This window comes from Gordionus sp. m RMFG-2023, chromosome 1 (genome assembly GCF_954871325.1).
Source record: "Gordionus sp. m RMFG-2023 chromosome 1, tfGorSpeb1-WG-v2, whole genome shotgun sequence".
In the NCBI taxonomy this organism is placed as follows: Eukaryota; Metazoa; Nematomorpha; class Gordioida; order Chordodea; family Parachordodidae; genus Gordionus; species Gordionus sp. m RMFG-2023.
Window position 1 is genome coordinate 27,323,809 of NC_088775.1, and position 22,412 is coordinate 27,346,220.

Sequence of the window (22,412 nt, forward strand, 5' to 3'; positions counted from 1 at the left end):
CGGTAGTGGAAGCAGTTGAGACTACAAGCAATGGACTGGTGGAAGCACCCGATATAGTGGATTTAGAGATGACAGATTTAGAATTGGACGCCTTCCTGAGGGGGGAATGAAGAGATGGTCGGCGGCGTATTATAATTATCTTAAATTACATTTTACATTTTATTGATTGCGTATTATAATTATCGCAAATTAATTATATTTTATTGATTTTATTTTAAAAAAAATTATAATATTGAAATTATTATTATTATTGTTGTTGAGAAAAAGGAAAATTTTTGTTTTAGATTCATTATATATTTTTTGATTAAATTTTTTAAAAAAAAATAAAATTAATAAAAGATAAAAAAAAAAGGAGTTGTAAAAAAAAAGAGGAGTTGACGTAAGTTTTTTTTTAAAAAATAAGAAAATTATTATCAAAAGTTAAGTGTGGAAATTAATTAAATTTAAAGGAGTTGAAACAAAATAGTTTGAAATAAGAAAATTGCGTTTAAAGAGTTGATCGTTTTTTTTATTAAAAAGTGTTAATAAGGGAGAGAAATACTACACATCTCTTGTAATTTTTTCTCCACAAACATCCCAAATTTTACATTTTTTTCCTTGTGTTCAATTACAAACAAACCCCCTTTTTTTTTACAACGACCTTGTTCACAACTCTTTTTACTCCACAAATTGATTAATTAATTATAAAAATTAATTTCCTAAAAAAAAATTTTAAAATAAATTAAACAACCCATAATAAGAAAACATCCCATAATTAAATAAATTAGACAACTCGTAATAAGAAACATCCCTTAATAAGATATAAATACTGTTATTGACCACAGCGATATATCTTAATTAACTCCTTCTATATTTAATCCAAATGATATATTTAAATCAACTTCGGTAATTAGACAACCCGTAATAATATATAAATACTGTTGTCAACCAACGCGATATATTTTGGTCAACTCCCTTAATTACACATCCCTTAAGAAGAAAACCCTACGCATTAAGATATATATATCTATATCGAATAAGATTATCTAACTCTTTGTCCTTGGACATTAACAATTTCCCAAGAGATAACTCTTGTTTTACCTCCCCTTTTTTTAAAAATATATTACCACCTTTTAGTCAGGCTTGCAACTCTTTGTCCTTAGATATTACAAATTCACAAAGATAGAACTCTTGTTTCACCCCCTCTTTTATATATTACAACTCTTTATTCCTGATATTTCACTTCTCTCTCAACACTTCACCTCCCAATCTCAATCGCCCCGGTTCAACTCCCCTCCGTATTTGATCGGAATGTTTTATACCATCTCTTCCATCCCCAAACTTGACTTTATATAATCTGCTCCCCAATTTCTCCATTATTATTCCCAACTCCCATTTCCTTGAACCTCCATAATTTCTGATCCACACATTTTGACCTATCACAAATCCGCAGGTCTTATTCACCACTTGCTCATCATTGACCGTTGTCATTTGCAACTCATCTGGCGTGGGCTTCAATAAATCCAATAGCATACGAGTCCGATGCCCCAAAAATTTCTCCGCTGGAGACCTTTCCTCCCCTTTTTTGCTATTATTGTAATACGCTACCGCTATCCAAATCTCGCCCCCTCCATATTTAGATTTTCTTAACCAACTCTTTACTACCGCCACCATTCGTTCCGCCTGACCATTGGAACTCGGATGATAAGGTGGAGCTAATATATTGTTTCGCACCCGTTTCAGCAGAAGGTTTCAAAATTCCTACTTACAAACGCTGGCCCACCATCCGAAACAATTATTTTTGCAACCCCAAACCTGGCCCACAGATTTTTTAATGTTTTTATCACCATTTGCGTCGTTAAACCTCTCACCTCCTCATATTCTACCCACTTTGAATAAGCATCCACCACAAGTATATAGATCTTGTTCTCAAAATCAAAAAAGTCGATGTGAACCCTGTCCCACGCCTGAGTAGCTTTCGGCCAAACACTTTCTTTATCTCTACGAGGCATACTGGCCCAAGAGTTACACATCACGCAACCCCGCTTATATTTATAATCTCCTCATTCATTCCGGGCCACCACACATATTCTCTTCCCCATTGTTTCATTCGTTCAACCCCTTGATGCCCAGCATGAATCATGTTCAACACGGCTTCCCTTAATTTCCTCGGAACTACTCCACGATTTCCTCGCACCACACATTCATCCATTATTGTCAACTCTTTTTCTACATTTTTGAACCTCTTGTCCTCAATTCTCCATGGTTTTCTACCCGCTATACACGCCTTAATTCGTGTCAACTCTCGATCCTTCAATGTAGCACTTTTCAGCCCTTCCCATGTTACGGGTCCTCCTCTAGATATTGCCGCTACCGTTCGAATCAACCCTTGCTCATTCTCTTCCTCATCCCCTTTTTTTTCATCACAAATTTCTCCTGCTCCACATCTGGATAAAATATCCGGTAAATAATTCTCTCTCCCACGCCGATATTTGACTTGAACATCAAAACTACCCACCAATAATAACCATCTCTGTAATCTTGGCGATAACATCAACTCTTTATTATCCTTCTTAAAAAGATGCACTAAAGGTTTGTGATCTGTATATATAACAAACTTCCGCCCAATTAAATATTCCCTACACTTGGTCAACCCAAATATTACCGTCAACGCCTCTTTTTCAATAACCGAGTACCTCGTCTCCGGTGACTTAAAGATCCGGGAGAAAAATATAACCGGTCTTTCCAACCCATCTATATAATGTAATAAGGCTCCACCAACCCCTTTATTGGATGCATCCACTGCCAACACAACCTCCCAATCATTGTTATAACACACAAGCACTGGTTCCTTTCCAATCTTACATTTCAACGCTTTAAACGCCTCCTCCTGCTCGTTCTTCCACTCAAAACGTGCTCCTTTTTTCAACAATTCATATAATGGTGTCGCTATTTGCGCAAAATCCTCCACAAATCGATGATAATAGTTGACCATCCCTAAAAATGATTGTATCTCCACTTTATTATTTGGCCTACACATATTTGTTATTTCAACCATATTTTTATCTATGGGTCTCACCTCCTTTCCTGTAATTCTGTCCCAAATACACAACTTCTGTGACCCCCAACACACTTTTTTCAGCACTTGCTCGCAAACCCTTTTCCTGAATTCTCCTAAACACCTCTTCCAACCTCTGTTCATGTTGTTCAGGCGTTACTCCCGTCACCAGCACATCATCCATATAATAGTAAACCCCCTCCAACCCCTGAAAAATAGTCGCCATGGTCCGCTGAAAAATTGGAGCCGATACGCTAAGTCCAAACGGCAATCTACAAAATGCATACAACCCTTGCGGAGTAGTAATTGTTAACAAATTTCTCACCTCTGGCCTCACTCGCAGTTGTAAATACGCATTGGAAAAATCCACTTTGGAAAAATATAAACTCCCCTTTAAATTGGCCAATATCTCCTCAATCCGTGGCAACGGATATTTTACTTCTACAACCCACGGGTTTAAAGTTACCCGGAAATCTGCGCACAATCGAAGCTTCCCATTTGCTTTCTTCACAGGCACTAAGGGCGTTGCCCACTCACTATATTCCACTGGACATACTATGCCCCTTCTCACCCATTGATTCAACTCTATTTCCACCTCCTTTCGCCATTCAAACGGTATTCTTCGCAACGCACAAAATTTTGGTACACTATTTTCCTTTAATTTAATATCTACTTCGTAATCCCTTAAGCATCCCAACCCTTCGTCAAAAATCTCCTTATATTTGTTAATTAATTTCTCAACTCCTTCCCGCACTCGCGCCATTCCTAACTCCATATCTTTTTCACTTCTCAATTTTTCCGTCTCCAGCTCTTCTCCTCGCAGCTCAATTTCTCTTTTTTGCAACCCATTGCATGACATTTCGCGATCCTCTCCCCAAGTCCCCCTTTTAAAATTCTCCCCTATTTCCCCCTTAAAAATCTCCCCTATTTCCTCCCTAAACTTTTCCCTTATTTTCCCCCTAAACTTATCACCTATTTCCCCGATAAAAGTCTCCCTTATTTCCCCCTTAAAATTTTCTCTTATTTCCCCCCTAAAATTCTCACCTATTTCCCCCTTAAAACTCTCCCTTATTTCAAACCTTCCCTCCCCTTCTCCTATCTCCTTTTTATTAAATGTAGTCTCAACCCCTGGCAACCTTTGATTACCCGAATATATCATACTTTCATTTTCATCATCACCTACAATGGGCAAAAATATACCACACCATGCAAATACACCCCAAAAACTATACCATGGACCAATGCGTACAATCCATTCCCATCCCAAAACCGTTTCAACTCTTTTATCAATGATCCATAAATCCAACACTACTATTCTGCTCTCTATCTTCAACTCAATCTCGACTCTTCCCATTATTGCCATCTCTGATCCATCGAATTGTCGAACCTTTATTTCCTCTCTTTTAATTCTACCATCTGGCCACACACTTTGATATGTATCATATCCCATCACTGTAATCGCCGCCCCTGTATCAAATAACATTGGCACAAAATTTCCATTAAAATTTAACAACACTCTGGGACAAATATCATACGCCCTCCCTTCTTGTAACATATTTATATCTTTTTTTTCTTCTATTTTACTATTGTAATACATATTTTTCAACCCTTTTTCTTTCCTTTTTTCAATTACATCCTTGGATTTTATATTTCTCACCTCTTTTTCCTGCCCTCTTTTAATTATATTATCCACACTATCATATAGTCAAAAATTTAAACAATCTCTAGCCACATGCCCTTCCTTCCGACATTTAAAACACATCGCATTCAACGCCTTTCCTTCCTCAGTATGTTTCGACACCATTATTCCTTCGCTCCTCTTATTTTCTATAGTTCGTACCATGGGAGTATTTTGTTGATCCATTCCCCTTTGTGGGAAACCACCCCTTGTATTATATCTATCTACATTACAATCCTCTTTATTATGACCAAATCTCCCGCACCCGGCGCATCTCAATCTTTCTTGTTTCTGCGGACAAAAGGGTGCTATATGACCACGTTTGCCGCATCCAAAACACTTTGTTTCTTGACAATCCCTAACCATATGTCCTTGTCCACCACAATTATAACAAGTTATGTCTCCTCTCCCTCGAGAATTAAATCTCGGTCTCATCTCCGTTCTATTTTTCACCAGATTTTCTCTGTCTCCATATGGTCTCAACACTTGACTTTTATACCCATATTTTCCAAATACATCACCTTCAGCACCTCTATTTATTAAATTATTTTCTGACAAACCTAATACCTCACTATCAGTCCAACCCTTTATTAATTCCTGCACTGGCAACCATGTTACCTTTCCCATCACATCCTCCTCTCCATTATTTCCTTCTATCGTTAAAGTCTGCCCTTTGATTCTAACACTTCGATTGCGCCTAGTCCTCTTTCCTAGGATTAAACTACACATCCATATACCCAACACCAGCAACGCTCCAATAATATTATATTGAACTTCCCAGTATTTTATAAATTTAAAACTTTTCATCTCACAAAAAATTGACAATCACCTTTAGAATAAATATTTTAATAATTTGTAGTGTTAATAAATAAGACAGTATTAATAACGTAAATACTCCAAATATACACTTATACATATATTCAACTCAAACTTTTTCTTCGTTAAATTCGTTTCGAATTTCTCCTGTAATTTTATTTAATACCAATTTAACAACAATTTCTATTAAATCAAATCCGTTAATACAATTACAATATAATTTTTCAACCCACTTGTATATTCTGTTTAACTTCAACTCTTTAAAATTTATTCAATAATTTACAACACTTGTATATTTTGTTCAAATACAACTCTTTAAAATTTATTCAACAATTCACAACACTTGGGTTTTGGTCACGGCACCAATGTAGTATTTCTCTCCCTTATTAACACTTTTTAATAAAAAAAAACGATCAACTCTTTAAACGCAATTTTCTTATTTAAAAAAAAAAACTTACGTCAACTCCTCTTTTTTTTTACAACTCCTTTTTTTTTATCTTTTATTAATTTTATTTTTTTTTTAAAAATTTAATCAAAAAATATATAATGAATCTAAAACAAAAATTATCTTTTTTCTCAACAACAATAATAATAATAATAATTTCAATATTATAATTTTTTTTAAAATAAAATCAATAAAATATAATTAATTTGCGATAATTATAATACGCAATCAATAAAATGTAAAATGTAATTTAAGATAATTATAATACGCAATCAATAAAATGTAAAATGTAATTTAAGATAATTATAATAAGAACATTCTTTTACAGTAACTAAAAATATTACATCACGTCGCCTATAAAATACATAACACTGTGTGACAAATTTCGACTTGATTTTTTGGGAGAAAATAAAATAAACATGTTTTAAGACAGTTTTTTATGCATATTCTAAATCCGCTGTCAGTTTTTCTCTAGCACGTCAGGTTTTTTATTTATTTTAGGTTAAAGTGGCCAAAAAGGTCATTTTTAGCACTTTTTGAAGGTTTATAACTTCGGTTCTAATGATCCCTACAAATAAAAAAATATCTTAATTTTTGCAGCAAACCTTCCTTATTATTATTATACATTTTTTTTTATAAAATCCTTACTCTATTTTTAAACAACCTATATTTTTTAAATTTACCTTTATTTATAAAATCTTTTTTAATATAGCTTACATTTTATATATTTATTTATTGTGGCTTTCGTTCTCTTCACTACACTGCACACGGTACGATTCCCAAACAATTTATTTTAATGAAAGGAATTAAATGTTTATGAAAAATTAAGCGCGAAAAAAAATAATTCTTCTCCTTTCTTCCTACTCGTTATTTGGCATTATTATTTATTGCCCATACTACGGGTTCAAGGTACTCCATTGGAAAATCATATATTTTGATATAAAATGATTAGAAAAACAAATATTCTTAAATATATCTAATAAAGATAAATAATAATAAAAAATATGAAAAAATTACCAATTATTGCATTTAAATGAATTTTGCTTCAAAAATGCTTAATTCAAAAAGAGTACAAGTTAAAAAAGTGGGTACAGATATTTGATTTTGGTATAAATTGATCATAAATGCATAAAATATTATTAGATACAACTAAAAAAGCTAAATATTACCTTAATTTTGCTTTAAAAATGCTTTATATAGAGAAAATTTAATAAAAGTGTACAAATTAAAAAGTTTGAAAATATCTCTACCGACTTTTTTAATTTATAGATTTTGGTTGAATTTACATGGCATAGAGTACTTTTGAAACATAATTAGAATTAATATATAATCTTGAGCGTATTTGAAGCAAAATTATATAAAATTTATCTTCTAAAGTTAATAATTTTGATAGTAATTTAAATTGAAAACTTAAGACCCCCAGAACGAAATTCTTTACCATTTTTCTCAAAATCCAATCTATAAAAAATTATAAAAATTAGTAAATTTATAAAGAAATATAAGTTTAACACTATCACCAATTTTTAGGGATTTTTATTCGATACTTTTTAAAATATATATTTTTAAAACTTGACGTGTAGAGAAAATTTGAAAAACGGATTCGAACTCAGCGTCAAATTCTGCACCAAATCTTGTTTTTATTTTCTTCTCCCATTTTTCTTGTCACACAGTGAATCGATATTAAGTTTTTTAAAAAAAATTTGAATATAGTCCGAAAAATATAATTTATAAAATTTTCCAGTCTTTATTTCTACAAAAATATTTTTTTATTTCTCCTTTCATTCACGTTAGGCCAAAATATAACCATTATCTTGGGGGTAACCTTTTTGAATGATAACACAAAATTTAACCAACCTTAAAGTTTTTTAAAATGATTTTTCACTTAGGCTTCAAAAAGATTTTTTTATATGAAATGAACAAATTATTATATTTCAGCTTAAAAAAGTTTGAAAAAATACGTCATAACAAATAAATATGACAAACAAAGAAATGAAGGAAAAATTCTCGGAAAAAAATAAGTGAATTTGAATTTTTTGAACAAAAATATATATATCTTTTGTCAAGAAAAGGATGCATTATTCTTCTGAAAATAAAGTATCTTAGATATAGATATAAGTATTTTACGTATCAGGTCAATTGTCGTTCGCGAAAAGTTTTTATAGCGAAGGTAAAATCGCGAAACCAATTCTGCGAATTTATCTCCGCGAAACATTTATAGCGATGACAATTTCGCGAATTCATTTCCGCGAAACATTTTACTCATACACTTTACAGCTAATTTTTTATCGCGAATATGTTTGCACGAAGTCATTATCGCGAGCGCATTACCGCGAAGCAATAAATATATTGCGAATGCATTTATTTAAAGGAAGACAACATATTATTATTATTTATTATTTGATGTTTTTTAATAAAAAATGTTAGGCTACTATTGTAATATTATTTTTGTTACAATTTAATAGTGATTTTCACGCCCAAGATTTTAAGTAAAAAATATTTCTTGAAGTTCAAAATGTTATTTTATATGATCTATCTCTTAATATTAAAAGAGGTGGGTTTTCTAAATAATTTTTTTTAAAATATTTTTATTCAACTTATTTATGTTATTTTATATGATCTTTTTAAGGAAAATAATTTTCATATTCGTTATTTTTAAGATTCTTGAAATATTTTGACTCAAAAGGGCAAAGATATTAGATATTAAATTATTAATTCAATGAAGATGTTCCTTGGATGGCAATTATCATATTCGGTATTTTTAAACATATTAGATTTTTTTAACGCTAATGGGCAAAAATATGTATTTTTAACATGTTAAATTATAATTTCATTAGGATGTATCATATAAAAACGAGAATTGTCATAATCATCATTTTTAAAATTTTTTTACAATTTTTTGACGTAAATGGGCAAAAATATAAATTGTTACATGTTAAAATAAAATTTTAGTGAAGAAGTACCATAGATATAAGTTACAATTGTCATAATCGTTGTTTATAAAGTTTTTTGAATTTTTTTGTTGCAAATGGGTAAAAATTTAGATTGTAAACATGCTAAATTAAAATTTCATGAAGATCTACCATTGAAAAGTGACAATTGTCATAATCGTTATTTTTAAAGTTTTTTGAATTTTTTTGACCAAAATGCGTTAATATAAGTATTGCTAGTATGTTTAAATAAAACTTCAGTGAAGATGTACCCTAGAAAAGTGACAATTGTCATAATCGTTATTTTTTAACTTTTTTGAATTTTTTTGACGTAAATGGGCTAAAATAAGTATTGCTAACATGTTTAAATAAAATTTCAGTGAAAATGTACCATAGATAAGTTACAATTGTCATAATCGTTGTTTATTTTGAATTTTTTTGTTGCAAATGGGTAAAAATATAGATTTTAATCATGCTAAATTAAAATTTCATGAAGATGTACCATTGAAAAGTGACAATTGTCATAATCGTTATTTTTAAAGTTTTTTGAATTTTTTTGACTAAAATGGGTTAAAATAAGTATTGCTAGCATTAAATAAAATTTCAGGAAGTTGTACCCTAGATAAGTGACAATTATCATAATCATTATTTTTAAACTTCGTTTGACGTAAATGGGCCAAAATATGATAACATATTTAAATAAAACTTCAGTGAAGATCTACCTTAGATAAGTGACAATTGTCAAAATCGTTATTTTTAAAGTTTTTTGTATTTTTAACGCAAATGGGTAAAAATGTAGATTGTAAATATGTTAAATTAGAATTTCATGAAGATGTACCATAAAAAAGTGACAATTGTCATAATAGTTATTTTATAACTTTTTTAAATTTTTTTGACGTAAATGGGCTAAAATATTGCTAACATGTTAAAATAAAATTTCAGTGAAATGTACCCTAGATTAGTGACAATTGTCATAATCCTTATTTTTAAAGTTTTTTGAATTTTTTTGACGTAAATGGGTAAAAATATAGATTGTAAACATGTTAAATTAAAATTTCATGAAGATGTACCATAGAAAAGTGACAATTGTCATAATCGTTATTTTATAACTTTTTGAATTTTTTAGACGCAAATGGTCAAATTATAAATTGCTTATATGTTAAAGTAAAATTTCAGTGAAGATGCACCATAGATAAGTTACAATTGTCATAATCGTTGTTAATAAAGTTTTTTTGATTTTTTTTTGTTGCTAATGGGTAAAAATATAGATTGTAAACATGCTAAATTAAAATTTCATGAAGATATACCATTAAAAAGTGTCAATTTTTATAATCTTTATTTTTAAAGTTCTTTGATGTAAATGGGTTAAATTATTGTAATCCATTTTAACCATATGTTTATAAAAATAAAATTTTAACATTAAATTTATAGGATGTTGATTGTATCATATTACTAAATAATATTCATATGGTTTTTAAGTTCTTTCTATAAAAATCCTACCCTGATTTCAGACTCAGCACTATTTTGCCACGAGTATACAAAAATATTTGCTAACTGTGAATGCAAGGTTATACATTTTTATAATGTAGAATTAAAATTTATTAATTAAAGGAATAAGATTTTGAATCCATATCTTTTAGCATAGTTTACAACTATCTTTAATAATCACTTTGCATATTTTTATCAAATTTTAAGCAGGATAAAAGGAACACAACGATTATGAGCATGAAAATATCGATTTGTTTTTTTGTTTCGACTGAAATTTTATTTTAACATGTTAACAATTTATATTTTTGTCCAAAATTCAAAAACTATAAAAATAACGATTATGACTATTGTCACTTATCTAGGGTATATCTTCACTGAAATATTATTTTAACATGTTAGCAATTTATATTTTAGCCCATTTGCTTCAAAAAAACTTTTAAAAATAACGATTGTGACAATTGTCACTATTATATGGTACATCTTCATGAAATTTTAATTTGGAATTTTTACAATCTATATTTTTATCCATTTGTATCAAAAATTTTAAAAACAACGCTTATGACAATTGTCATTTATCTATGGTACATCTTCAATTGATATTTTATTTTAACATGTAAGCAATTTATTTTTCATTTGCCTCAAAAAACTTTAAAAATAAGGATTATGACAATTGTCACTTATCTAGGGTACATCTTCACTGAAGTTTTATTAATACATGTTAACAATACTTATTTTAGCCGATTTACGTCAAAAACTTTAAAATAACGATTATGATAATTGTCACTTTTATATGGTGCATCTTAATTGAAATTTTAATTTAACATGTTAAAAATACATATTTTACCGTAAAAAATCTAATATGCTTAAAAATTTTTCCAAGGAACATCTTCAATAACGAATATAAAAATCAGATTAAATTATTTTCCTTAAAAAGATCATATAAAATAACATAAATATGTTAAATAAAAATATTATTTAGAAAACCCACCTCTTTTAATATACTTAAAAAATAGATAATTTTACAAAAATGATAAAAAAAAATAAAAAATTTCACCTAAAAGATTGTTTATTTATAATAAAATTCACAAAACAATTCCTCAAAAAAGATTTAAAATTTTTATCAAAATATGTTCTTCAAAAAGTTTTTTTTTTAAAATTTTGGTAATGAAAATCACTAATAAATTGACAAAAATAATATTACAATAGTTGCATATCATTTTTTTATTAAAAAAACATCAAATAAAAGAAATCCATTTTTCATTTCATAATAAATATAATAATATAAATAAAAAATATATATCATATAATGTTTATTTTTGATAAATAAAATATTAGCATTAAATATAAATAAAATAAATTATTTTAATAAAAATAAAAAAATAATAATAGGCCGCGTTATATTTCGCTATATTGTCTTCCTGATTTATGTTTCGCGATATTGACTTCGCTATAAAATTTTCGCGATTACTGATTCGCGATAAAAATTTCGCTCTAATAATCGCTTTAAAGGTTTCGCGATAAGAGTTTCGCTATAAAAAATTAGCGATATTTGTTTCGCTATATTGTTTTCGCGGAAAAGTAATCGCTAATGTGGATTCGCGATAAAAATTTCGCTATAAAATTCATTCGCGATTAACGACATTAGTGATAAAAGTTTCGCGATAAAAGTTTCGCTGAATTGACATGGAACCAGTATTTAATTAAGAATGTCAAAAAATGAGTACAATACACAAAAAGAATCTTGTATCTTAGATACAAGTATTCGCACTACTGCCCAAATTTTGCTGGAACAATATATGATACTATGGTTATTATAAATGTTTAATTTTTTTTAAAAATATATAAATCAATTAGTAAGCCACAATCAAAACACTTCAAGCTTCTACTACACTCTGAATGACACTCTTAAATCGTTGGTTGATCAATTGATACACGTATTATATATTGAATTGATAAATAATGCATTATTGTCTATTTTGTAATTTTTTTTATTATTAAAATGGGTCGTAACGTCGGTATCTATATAACGTTTAATTTTTTCGTTATATGTGTGGCCTCACCGTTTTGCTTGGGATGAATAATTAAACATGCAGGTTCCATGCAGAATAACATAAATATCTAAACACCCATCTTTGAGAAAAATCTTCAGACTTGCAAAATATTTTTCTGGGTAAAATATTCAGCTAGCCGTTACTGAAAACGGGCTCAAATCGAATTGTCAACACACTAGTCAACCTCCGATTTCCTTGGTTTGGACCAAATTATAGCGATTTCGTTTTTAAAACTATTTCGTGGTTTGATTTTACAATCGGTCTTCTGTTTGTGTTTTGACAAATTTCTAAATTATAATATCTTTTTATTAATTTTTATACCACCTTTTTGGGTCGATCCATTACGATATTGCCTATATTATTTAATATGGGCCAATTATGTATATCATAAACTATTTTGCTTGCTATATATTTATCAATATATTTTAATTTTTCAATGTACTCACCTTTTTTTTTTAAATATAGAATATCACCATCTATGACTATACCATAACCATAACACAGTCATTTAAAAAATATCCTCAAATTTCAATTAATCTTTTTATTTATTCAGTTATAATCTACTATGTAAAATTTATATAAATATTGAGAAATCGCTTATTTACATAGTAAATCGTTGCATCTCATTTTTGTTAAAATCTTTCTATCTTGTAGTAGAAAGTCAGTGATGAAAACAGAATAACCCTCCCCCCATTTTATTAATTCTGACTCCCAACCTCAATTATCAAATAATTTTTATCGCAATCTTTACTGTTATTAAAGGGCTCGTTTTGAGCCTATTTTTAAAAACGGCTAACTTAATATTTTATCCAGAAAAATATTACCCAAGCCTGAAGATTTCCCACAGATGATTTAGACATCTATCAGCAAAATCTCGAGCCTAATTTTTAAAATCGGCTCAAATCTAGCCGTTTAAACATTATTAATCTTTAATATATAATATAAATAATTCAGCCAAATTAAATAGGTTTTCTACTGCTTTGCTACTTTTATTAGACTGCATTATCAAATCTAGGGAACCATAAAACACTTGAAAATAAAATATTATATTTAATAATGAAAGTATATGTATATATACACCTTTCCTTTCATAACTGTAATGTTTGAAGCCTAGAACTTTTAAAATCAAGAGATTTCTTCTCTTCATAAAATCTTGTGACTTTTAAAAACAACACTCAAAAATTCATTTGTGCAAACCAAGGTTGTTATCAACGTTTACCCAAAACATAAAATAAAATGAATTTTTTCTATTCTAAAAAACTATAGTTCTAGCCATGTAAAAGTGACATGCTATGCTTTAAATTTGTCAAAGCTGTCTTCAAGACAAAAGTAGGAAAAAACATATCTTTATATGATAAATATAAAATAAACATTTTAAATCTAAATAAATATATAATTACTGCTCAGTTCCCAAAATTTATAAGTATCAAATTAGTAAATTTTTCTTCTTCTTTTAAACTTTTATTTTCTTTTAAAATCACAAAGATAAAAACCATATATATTTTTTACAAAAATTATTATTGCTCGAAAAAATACATATTTGTATACAATATATGGAAATGTGACTTAAAAATAATGCACATTCATAGAACATATCCCTTATTTTCGGAGATGTTTCCCATGCATATTCTATTAATTTATTCTAAAAATACTACATTATTAATTAGTTATTATGCAATAACGTTCTTTGAATAATTAATTACTTGGCTCAAACAGCATCTGCGCGAATTGCGCTTGCACCTCTTCTGTATTGTTCCTTGATTCCGGATTTATAATCACTCATTTTGATTTATAGAATATATGCCTTCTACCCTTTTGTGCCTCTACCTTCTTCCATTCTTAGGGGCTTTCCGGACGGTCATCAATTTAGGTTGTATGGACGAATCTTGATGCGATAGTTATCTTGGGTGGATTTTCATATTTCCATCTAAGTTGATTGCTAGGAGACCATTCCTTCCACAGGAATAACACTTGAGACTAGTTGGCTGCGTAATCTGTTGAGATTGCTCATGAATTGGATGCACTGGAAGTTGTATTGGAAAAGAAAATTCTCTCATCCTTTCAGAGGATTTGCCTGCTGTGTAGGAGCGGTATTTATTTGAAGCATCATATTGAGCATTTATTATTTAAATTGACTGTTACTTCAATTTTAATAAAAATTTTAAATTAATTAATAATACTTTTTGTAAACTTTAATTAATGCCGTTTATCAAAACAATTTTTTTTACTTTAACCATCAATGCTAATATATCTCATGTTTTTTCCATTTACGAATTTTTTGCTGACTTGGAATCAAAATAACGACGAGGAAAGGAAAATCATTTACCTAATATATTGTCAAGATTAAGAGCCAACAACGAAGAACAGGATATGAAGGTATAGATGAAAACCGAGAAGAAAATTGCTCCATTTCATTGGTTGTTAAATTTGAATTTAAAAGGTAGGATAAAAAGTGTGAAGGAGTTAAATTAATTGTATCGTTTAGCAAAGGATGAAAGTTGATTACTACTTATTTTTTTATTAGCATGTAAGGTGGTTAAAAACTTTTGCAAATTCTTCCAACAATATAATGTGTCTGAAATATTTAATTTATTAAATTTTTTAAACATTTCGCAATTGGTTTTAGAATTTCATTCATATCTTCAGCAGCTCTTTGAATGTAATATTTTCATTTCTAATTGCAATGTCGATTTTATTTTGATTGCTTTCACATTTAGATAATTTTACGTTAATAGGCATCTTAACTATCTACAACTGAGTTCCAACAAATTTAATCGTTGAGTAGTCTATGTAAATATAAACCTATGGGTCAAACAATGTTTCCTTGGCATTATCTACCGTTACTATAATTAAAAAAATAATATTGTTATTGTTACGTTTTGCGAATAAAGGGTTTTCTCAATCTTATATAATGAATGATATTTTGTTTTAAAAAATCGGTCCTCTTTTTATGTGGTTCAGTTCGGGTTGATCTTTGCAAATCGAAAACGTGACCTCCACTAATAAAAACTAGTTCCATTTTTCTTAATTTATTTAAATTTTGATATTTTAAAATCACACATTATTCCATATTGATAAACAAAATTATTCATCATTACTATTGTATCTTTCTCTCCATCTTCCTAGATATCTTCTACCTCAACCCCGCCAGCCTCCTGCTCTACCGCATCTTTTAACCTCGTCAAAAACTCGGAAAAATTGGCGTCCCCGCGATTTTTCACACCTCAAATAAATGCTGTCCTGCTTTCGGTCGAAAACGAGTCCCGCAAGAGCCTCAATTACACGCAACGATCTCGCATGTACGACCTTATAATGCGCCACGTGCCCTGTAGCCGAGATACCCTTTTGAAAAGGACCAAGAGACTTTGGCAAGAAGACAAAGAACACAGGCTGGACAAAGCCCTCGGACAGTTTCACAATGGTATAACCAGTGTTGCCATATGGCCTTATTTAATCGGGGTTTTTAGGCAACACTTAAAACGGCTAAACTGACATTTTTAGTAAAAAAACTACCACCTCAGCCTCAAGGTTTTACCCTAAGGAATGGCTCGAACTTTGAGAGAACTTGAAGATAATCAATTCCCGCCTCAAAGCTTATTCCATTTTTTTTGATTTTGTATTAATATTTTATATTATAACGCCGAAATTTTCCCAGAATAGGTCACATTTTTCCAAATTCAAAAAATTAAAATATTACCAGCTTACTATTTACTTTTGTTTTTTACTAATTTCAGCTTTAAAAATTTCCCTTTTTTATCCAATCCATACATTACCTAAATAAAAACGGGAGTTTTAAACTTACCATGTGACATTACCCGTGAACCCTGCTCATTTTTATTCACTAGGAATGGAGGGGGAGGGGCAAAGAGTACAAAATTTTGTTTATTTTAAAAAGAAAATTTTGAACTTAGTTTCAGATTAAGAAAATAAATCAGGCTTGATTTGAATTTTTAAAAACGGTGTTTCAAAATTTTCTTCTGTGTCACAATATCTATATGGGAAAGAACAAATTATATAGTTGTGGAAAATTTTATATGCTAACTTGAGTGGCTGGTACCAAGGATTCAAACTGAACCGTTAAACAGGTATTAACCCTTATTATTAACCGAACCTGAACCGGACCTCTAAAAATGCATGTTGATTAATAATCAGTTTTGACTGATAAATATCAGTAATTATTTTAGATATTTTTGTATTATAAGTTAGCATTTTGAAGTGTGTCATAAAATATATTCTTCCTTATAGATATAATTTGACAGAACAGAAGAAAATATCAATTTTACATAGCTCAATATGATTTTTTAGAGAATGTGATAAAAAAAAAGATTTAAGCGGATTTATTTAAAGCCTCAATAACATTACAAATGTAAACATTTTAAAATAAATAAAAGAACAAAAAAATTATCACATTAATTATCTCTGTCCAGCAGCTTTTTCCACAAAACAAGCTCTTTTAATTACATTATTTATCTTTATCACTCGAAAATATTAATCAGCACTCAAATGCGTCGACAAATCGCAAAAGGAAGCCATTTCCGACCCCCAATGGCCTAAACTGACGAGCGAGCTGGTGCTAACCAATCATGCTCGGAGATTCCTCGAAGAAGTGGTCACCTTAAAATTGGAATTCTGGGACAGACAAAGGCATTACCATAGCCATAGCTCTCAAATCACGCCCCTTTTATACGTTTTGGAATTCGTCAAAACTGACATTGTCTCCCGTTTCCCACGGAATTCTGACGAACTCAATATCGAGTTAGTTTTTTTACTTGGCGATTTTTGCGTAGTGTTGTTTATTTTTATATCTAATCAATGGTTTTACTCGTTACTTTTCCAATAAATGTAACGATACTTTTTTTATTAATAACGATTAGAATAACGTTATTCTGTAACTGTATTTACCGTACTTTTTTTATTTAGATATATTTTATGATATATTTGTAAAAATATTTTTGTTGCATCAGGTTTTTAAAGAATTTTATAGAGCCGTTCGTTGACGCTTATCAAATTTTTACCAAGTAAATTATATTATTTTTTTGCTAGTTACACAGAGTAACCTTTTTACTAAACCCATTCTCTATTTTAGATATCATAGTAGTATTATAGGTAGGTTTGATAAAAAACCCAATTTGGATCCATTTTTAAAATCGAACTAATTAAGATTTCATCCAAATACTATTATGTAAGCCAGCAACATACAAAATCCCTAAAAAATTAGTAATGGGAGGGGCCTTATTTTTTTAGCCTATGTCCATGGGCAATACTCAAAAATGATAATAAATTTTAAACATTTAGTTTAGTACATTTAAGAAACTTGGAAATTAATAACTTTTAAAACACTTATTAACTGCCCATTTATTTTAAATACTGCCTAAGTCAAGCTTAAGGGTTTATTTTAAAAAATTTTCTACTAAATGATTTTTATACAGCTCATTCAAATTAAATACTGCCTTGAGTATGTAATATAACTGACCTTTTCTTATATAAAAAAGTGGCAAAATAATTTATTTTAATTATTTATAAATAATTAAATTAATGTAAATGATAATGGATGAAGCGACATCTTAGTTTTTTAAAATGAATATATTACATTACAGTTTGATGCCGGCTTAAACGATGGTACCGATACATCTCCACTAATTGTTATCAATAAATTTAAAATGGAATGATATAATTTCATTTAAGAAAATTATTCATAATACTTACAAACAATTAAAATATAGCTCAAAAAAGGTGAAGAAACACCATACCAACAGACTTATAAGCAAAGTAATTTCTCCGACAGAGAAAATTCTAGTGCCACCACTCGAAGATTCTACATATGCCCTGCTGCCCTCATCCACTACTTTACCAATCAAATGTTCGAATAAAACCACTCCCCCTGCCTCAAATACTAGCTACAGCTCTGCCAATGATTTAGACAAGGCTCCAAAACTTCTACTCGCCAGTATTAGGTTTTTTTTGTTACAAAATAATTTATCGAGAAATTACAAGTTGTCTGACCAGGCCAAAAAATTTTATTATCCTTGATCCCGCTAGAGATTTGCAACGGGCGGGTATAAACCGCCAATATTATGGAGGGGCTAGTTTTAAAAAATAAAACATTGGTACCCCTCCCATTGCAAACCTCTAAGCCACACGGATATCTAATGGTTTTAAATAATTCCATTATAAGTTTTTATTAGATAGATAGAAATTTTAATCCATTAAAAAATAATAAAGATGACTTAAAAATATCAAATTTATTTAGTCATAGTTATTTGAAACTCCCATCCATATTTTGCTTGACCTTTTTTAGAGTTCATTCATTGATTGGCAAACTATTGGTTTAAAAAAAATATATCTTCTCTTAAATTATACAGCAAAAACAATGGCAACCACCCGTCCACCTTTCTCAAACGCAAAATTAAACCTATTCCGGTTTCACATTTTGGCAATACCACCTCACCTCCTATAACCATTCTCGTTTCAACGCCCATCATTGAAACCTCCCTCAAAACGTCATCCCCAGATGATTCACATATTCCTAGTTCCCAATACAAACGTAAAATAGATCCGACGTCATATGCTAACGAAATGGATTCAGATCTTACCACTTCCTTCAATCCTATCATCAAAAAGTTGGACACTCGTTCTACCCCTGTCAGATATTCCCTCAATCAGCCTGCCTTGTCATTGGCAACCTCCTCCACCCACGATTTAGCTTCCGACTTGAAGCTCAACGTGAGCCTCAAAATGCAGTCCTTATCGTTAAATAGAAAGTTGTCTTCCCCCATCATCGAGCCACTTGACTACCCTATTCCTAAAATCGGCGCCCCGATACACAAGTTGCACGCACCTTATTTAACAACCGATCTAGTACCGAGCTTATCCCATTTAAAGGACATGGAGATGCTAGCACTCGGGCCCACTATGCTACCCCCTCATCTTGGGATCAACGACGATATATCCGGCTTTATAGTTAACGCCATTAGGAAAGAGTTAGGGTCATCTCCCGACAAAGTTCATCATTCTAAACCCTTCGAGTTTCTGGAGGCTAATAATAGGGACCCAATCCTCCGTTCTAAGACAATGGTTAACCCTGAAACTGGAATCCTGATGAACCCTCCATCTTTTTTTCCACCATACCCCATCGGTTCCCTCCCCTATTCCAACATGATTGTTCATTCCTTGCAATCTATCAACTCCTCGAAACAATCATTTTTATCTAATGCTGAAGCCAAAAATAATCAATTAATTCGGCCCAAATCGGACAAACTTAAAAAAAATGTTGGCCACCCACTGGGTAATAATATACCACCTTCTTCCTTGTTCGATAGCATGTCGGGCTTTCACGCCATGTTACAATATCATCAAAAGCACAAACTCATGACGGGTAGTCAACAATTACCCTTTGTGTTTCCCACTTTGCCCCATGAAATTTCTCCCCTACCCTTTCTCAACCCAAATTTCTCTTCGAACTCATCTGAAAACAGAACATTTAACCATAAGCAAAAAATTTTACCCACTAGTCTGCAAGATATCGTCTCCAAATCTGTAAACAATGCCACTTTACAGAATGAGGACTCCGAATTTCCCCAGAAATCCATCGATTCAAATTTACAGACCATCATAACGTTAGATGATGAATGATGCATAATATTGTATTAATAACATTTTCAGTTTGTATATAATGTAACTTTTTTGTTAGTTGAAGATGATAATTTTTTTTATATTGTTATTACATTATATATAATTAATTTAATTTGTTCAAATATTAATTTGTTTTTGTTTGTTCGATTTCTTTTTTCATTGACATTAATTTTGTACACAGAGTAGAAAACATGAAGAAAATTAATAAAATTTTTTACCCAAGACTATTATCAAATTTTGAATTTGCTGTAACTAGGACTGTGCCGATCCACAAATTTTTAACCGATCGGATATTGATTTATATTTGACATCTATCTTTGAACCAATTTCATAAAAATATCACTATTTCCTATTTTTTTTTTAAACTAACTAATTTTCACGAATGTTTTTTTATTCTCCAAAAATAATCTCATTTAAAATATTTGCAATATTTATGGGAAATTGCTAAACAGCTCCTTTAGCTAATTTTTTAAAAGTACTTGATCAAGATTTTAACCAAAATATTTTTACCTAAGCCTCGAAATTTCACTAATAGAAGTCTAAACCTTTCTGCCATCTGTTGGCAATATCAATTGAGTAATTTACATTTGGCCAAAGTCTTGTGTTAACTCTTTATAAAAATTGGCTAAATCGAGCCATCAAACTAGCTGAATGTGTCTCGTTAGATATTTTAAAATCATTTTCCTGTGCAGACAAATATAACAAAATATAAAATTTTTAGCTCTTTTTTTAATTATTAAAAATATATTGTATTTTAGTTTCGTTCATTAATTTATTATGAAATTATATATATAAAATAATTAATGGGATCTGTTTTTTTTTAAATATTGACCCGATCCGATCTTTTTTGAAAAGGTTAAATATCAGTGCCCATCCGATATTTAATATCAGCACAACCCCTAGTTTTAACTGTAAATTATGTTTTTTTGAGGACCGTGGTCCGGACCAGTCTTTCTATTTTTTACGTTCCGGACCGGTCTTTTATTATAAGTTTGCTTTACTATTCAATTAATATAATTTTTTTGTATATTTTATTTTATGATTCTAGATGAGTTATTTTAGATTTTGTTAATTTTTATGTTACAATATATGTGTTCACTGCAGTACCAAATTTAATGTATCGTCAGCAACAAGTAACAAAATAATTGTTTATAATTTTTTAAGCAATAATAAATTAATCAAAATAAGCAGTTATTAAAATATTTTGGTTATTATTTATATAGTTCTATTTTTTCTTAAGAAAATGTCTGAATAATTCATTGTCAAAATAACTTAACCTTATTCTATAAAATAATTAGGTACCTTAAGGAGACATTTGATATAATATATACTTCTAATGATGAAAATGAAAATATCTCAAAAACACAATCTACTCTTAATTTTAATATCCCCTCACAAGCACAAAATCACTTTCTTCAATACCATTGGATAAATTTTATTGTTTATACAATACTATATTTAATAAAATGATAAAACAAATTAAACTAGGTTAAAAAAAATATGTTTTTTAAACAAATAAAAAGACCAGTCCTGGACCGGTCTTTTTATTTATGACCACGGTTCGGATCGACCTTTTTCTTAAGGATCGTGGTCCGGTCCAAGGGTATCGGTCCAGTCCGGACCGTGACCTTACTAATTATGCTAAAAATACAATAGAAGTTTATGTACCGATTCCACTTTTTTTAGCTCATAACGTAACAATGGAGGCAGACCCCACTGATAAAATATGTATTGTCTAATGTTAAATTTTTTTTAAAATTATGCAGTGGTTTTATTAGTGAGAGGCTCCTGGGGGCTCTAACCCCATAAAAATGTGGCTAATCCCTTCTAAAAAATTTAAAAACAATTTTGAACGCTCATCCATCAAATTCTGGCAAAATTTTTAGATTTATTTAAACTTTGGATCAAGTGATATCTTAAAAATATTTTTACTTGATTTGATTCATTGATGTTTAATATTGTTATTTATAATTATTTAGAGGACAGGAAAGAGTTTTATACTATCAATCTTCTTATTTCCTTTTGACTTCATTGATTTAAGGCCCAATGTATAATCATTTCTTTTAAACTATGATATGATGTATGAGAAAGTAAAAGGGTTTTGATAAAATATCAAATCACAATCTTTTACAAATCAATATATGGTAAAATTGAGAATAGATCGGAAACCTCATGATATTGTTTGTATATTTATTTGATAATTATAAAAATATAATATTAATTTTTCTATTGGTTTAAACCGAAGGTTGATTGCAAACTCCGGACCGAAGATTGATTGCCAAACTAACCAATTCGAAAGTTCAACCAGCCTATGTTTGGTCCGGTCGTTGAATCGAGA

General features: G+C 29.8%; 1 protein-coding gene across 2 annotated transcripts in view; it reads left to right on the forward strand.

Moving 5' to 3' along the window:
• The window catches only part of LOC135922805 (ubinuclein-1-like), a 33,263-nt gene extending 13,110 nt beyond the window's left edge, over nt 1–20,153 (forward strand). The window contains exons 6-11 of one of the 2 annotated variants that reach the window (XM_065457281.1): nt 12,246–12,325; nt 15,569–15,863; nt 16,939–17,197; nt 17,407–17,460; nt 18,166–18,396; nt 18,805–20,153. In XM_065457281.1, coding sequence (XP_065313353.1) covers nt 12,246–12,325; nt 15,569–15,863; nt 16,939–17,197; nt 17,407–17,460; nt 18,166–18,396; nt 18,805–20,074 — 2,189 coding nt within the window. In that variant the 3' untranslated portion in view covers nt 20,075–20,153. The remainder of the gene's footprint in view (nt 1–12,245; nt 12,326–15,568; nt 15,864–16,938; nt 17,198–17,406; nt 17,461–18,165; nt 18,397–18,804) is intronic. The other variant, XM_065457282.1, reaches the window with a different exon arrangement.
• Nucleotides 20,154–22,412: the final 2,259 nt, after the last annotated feature.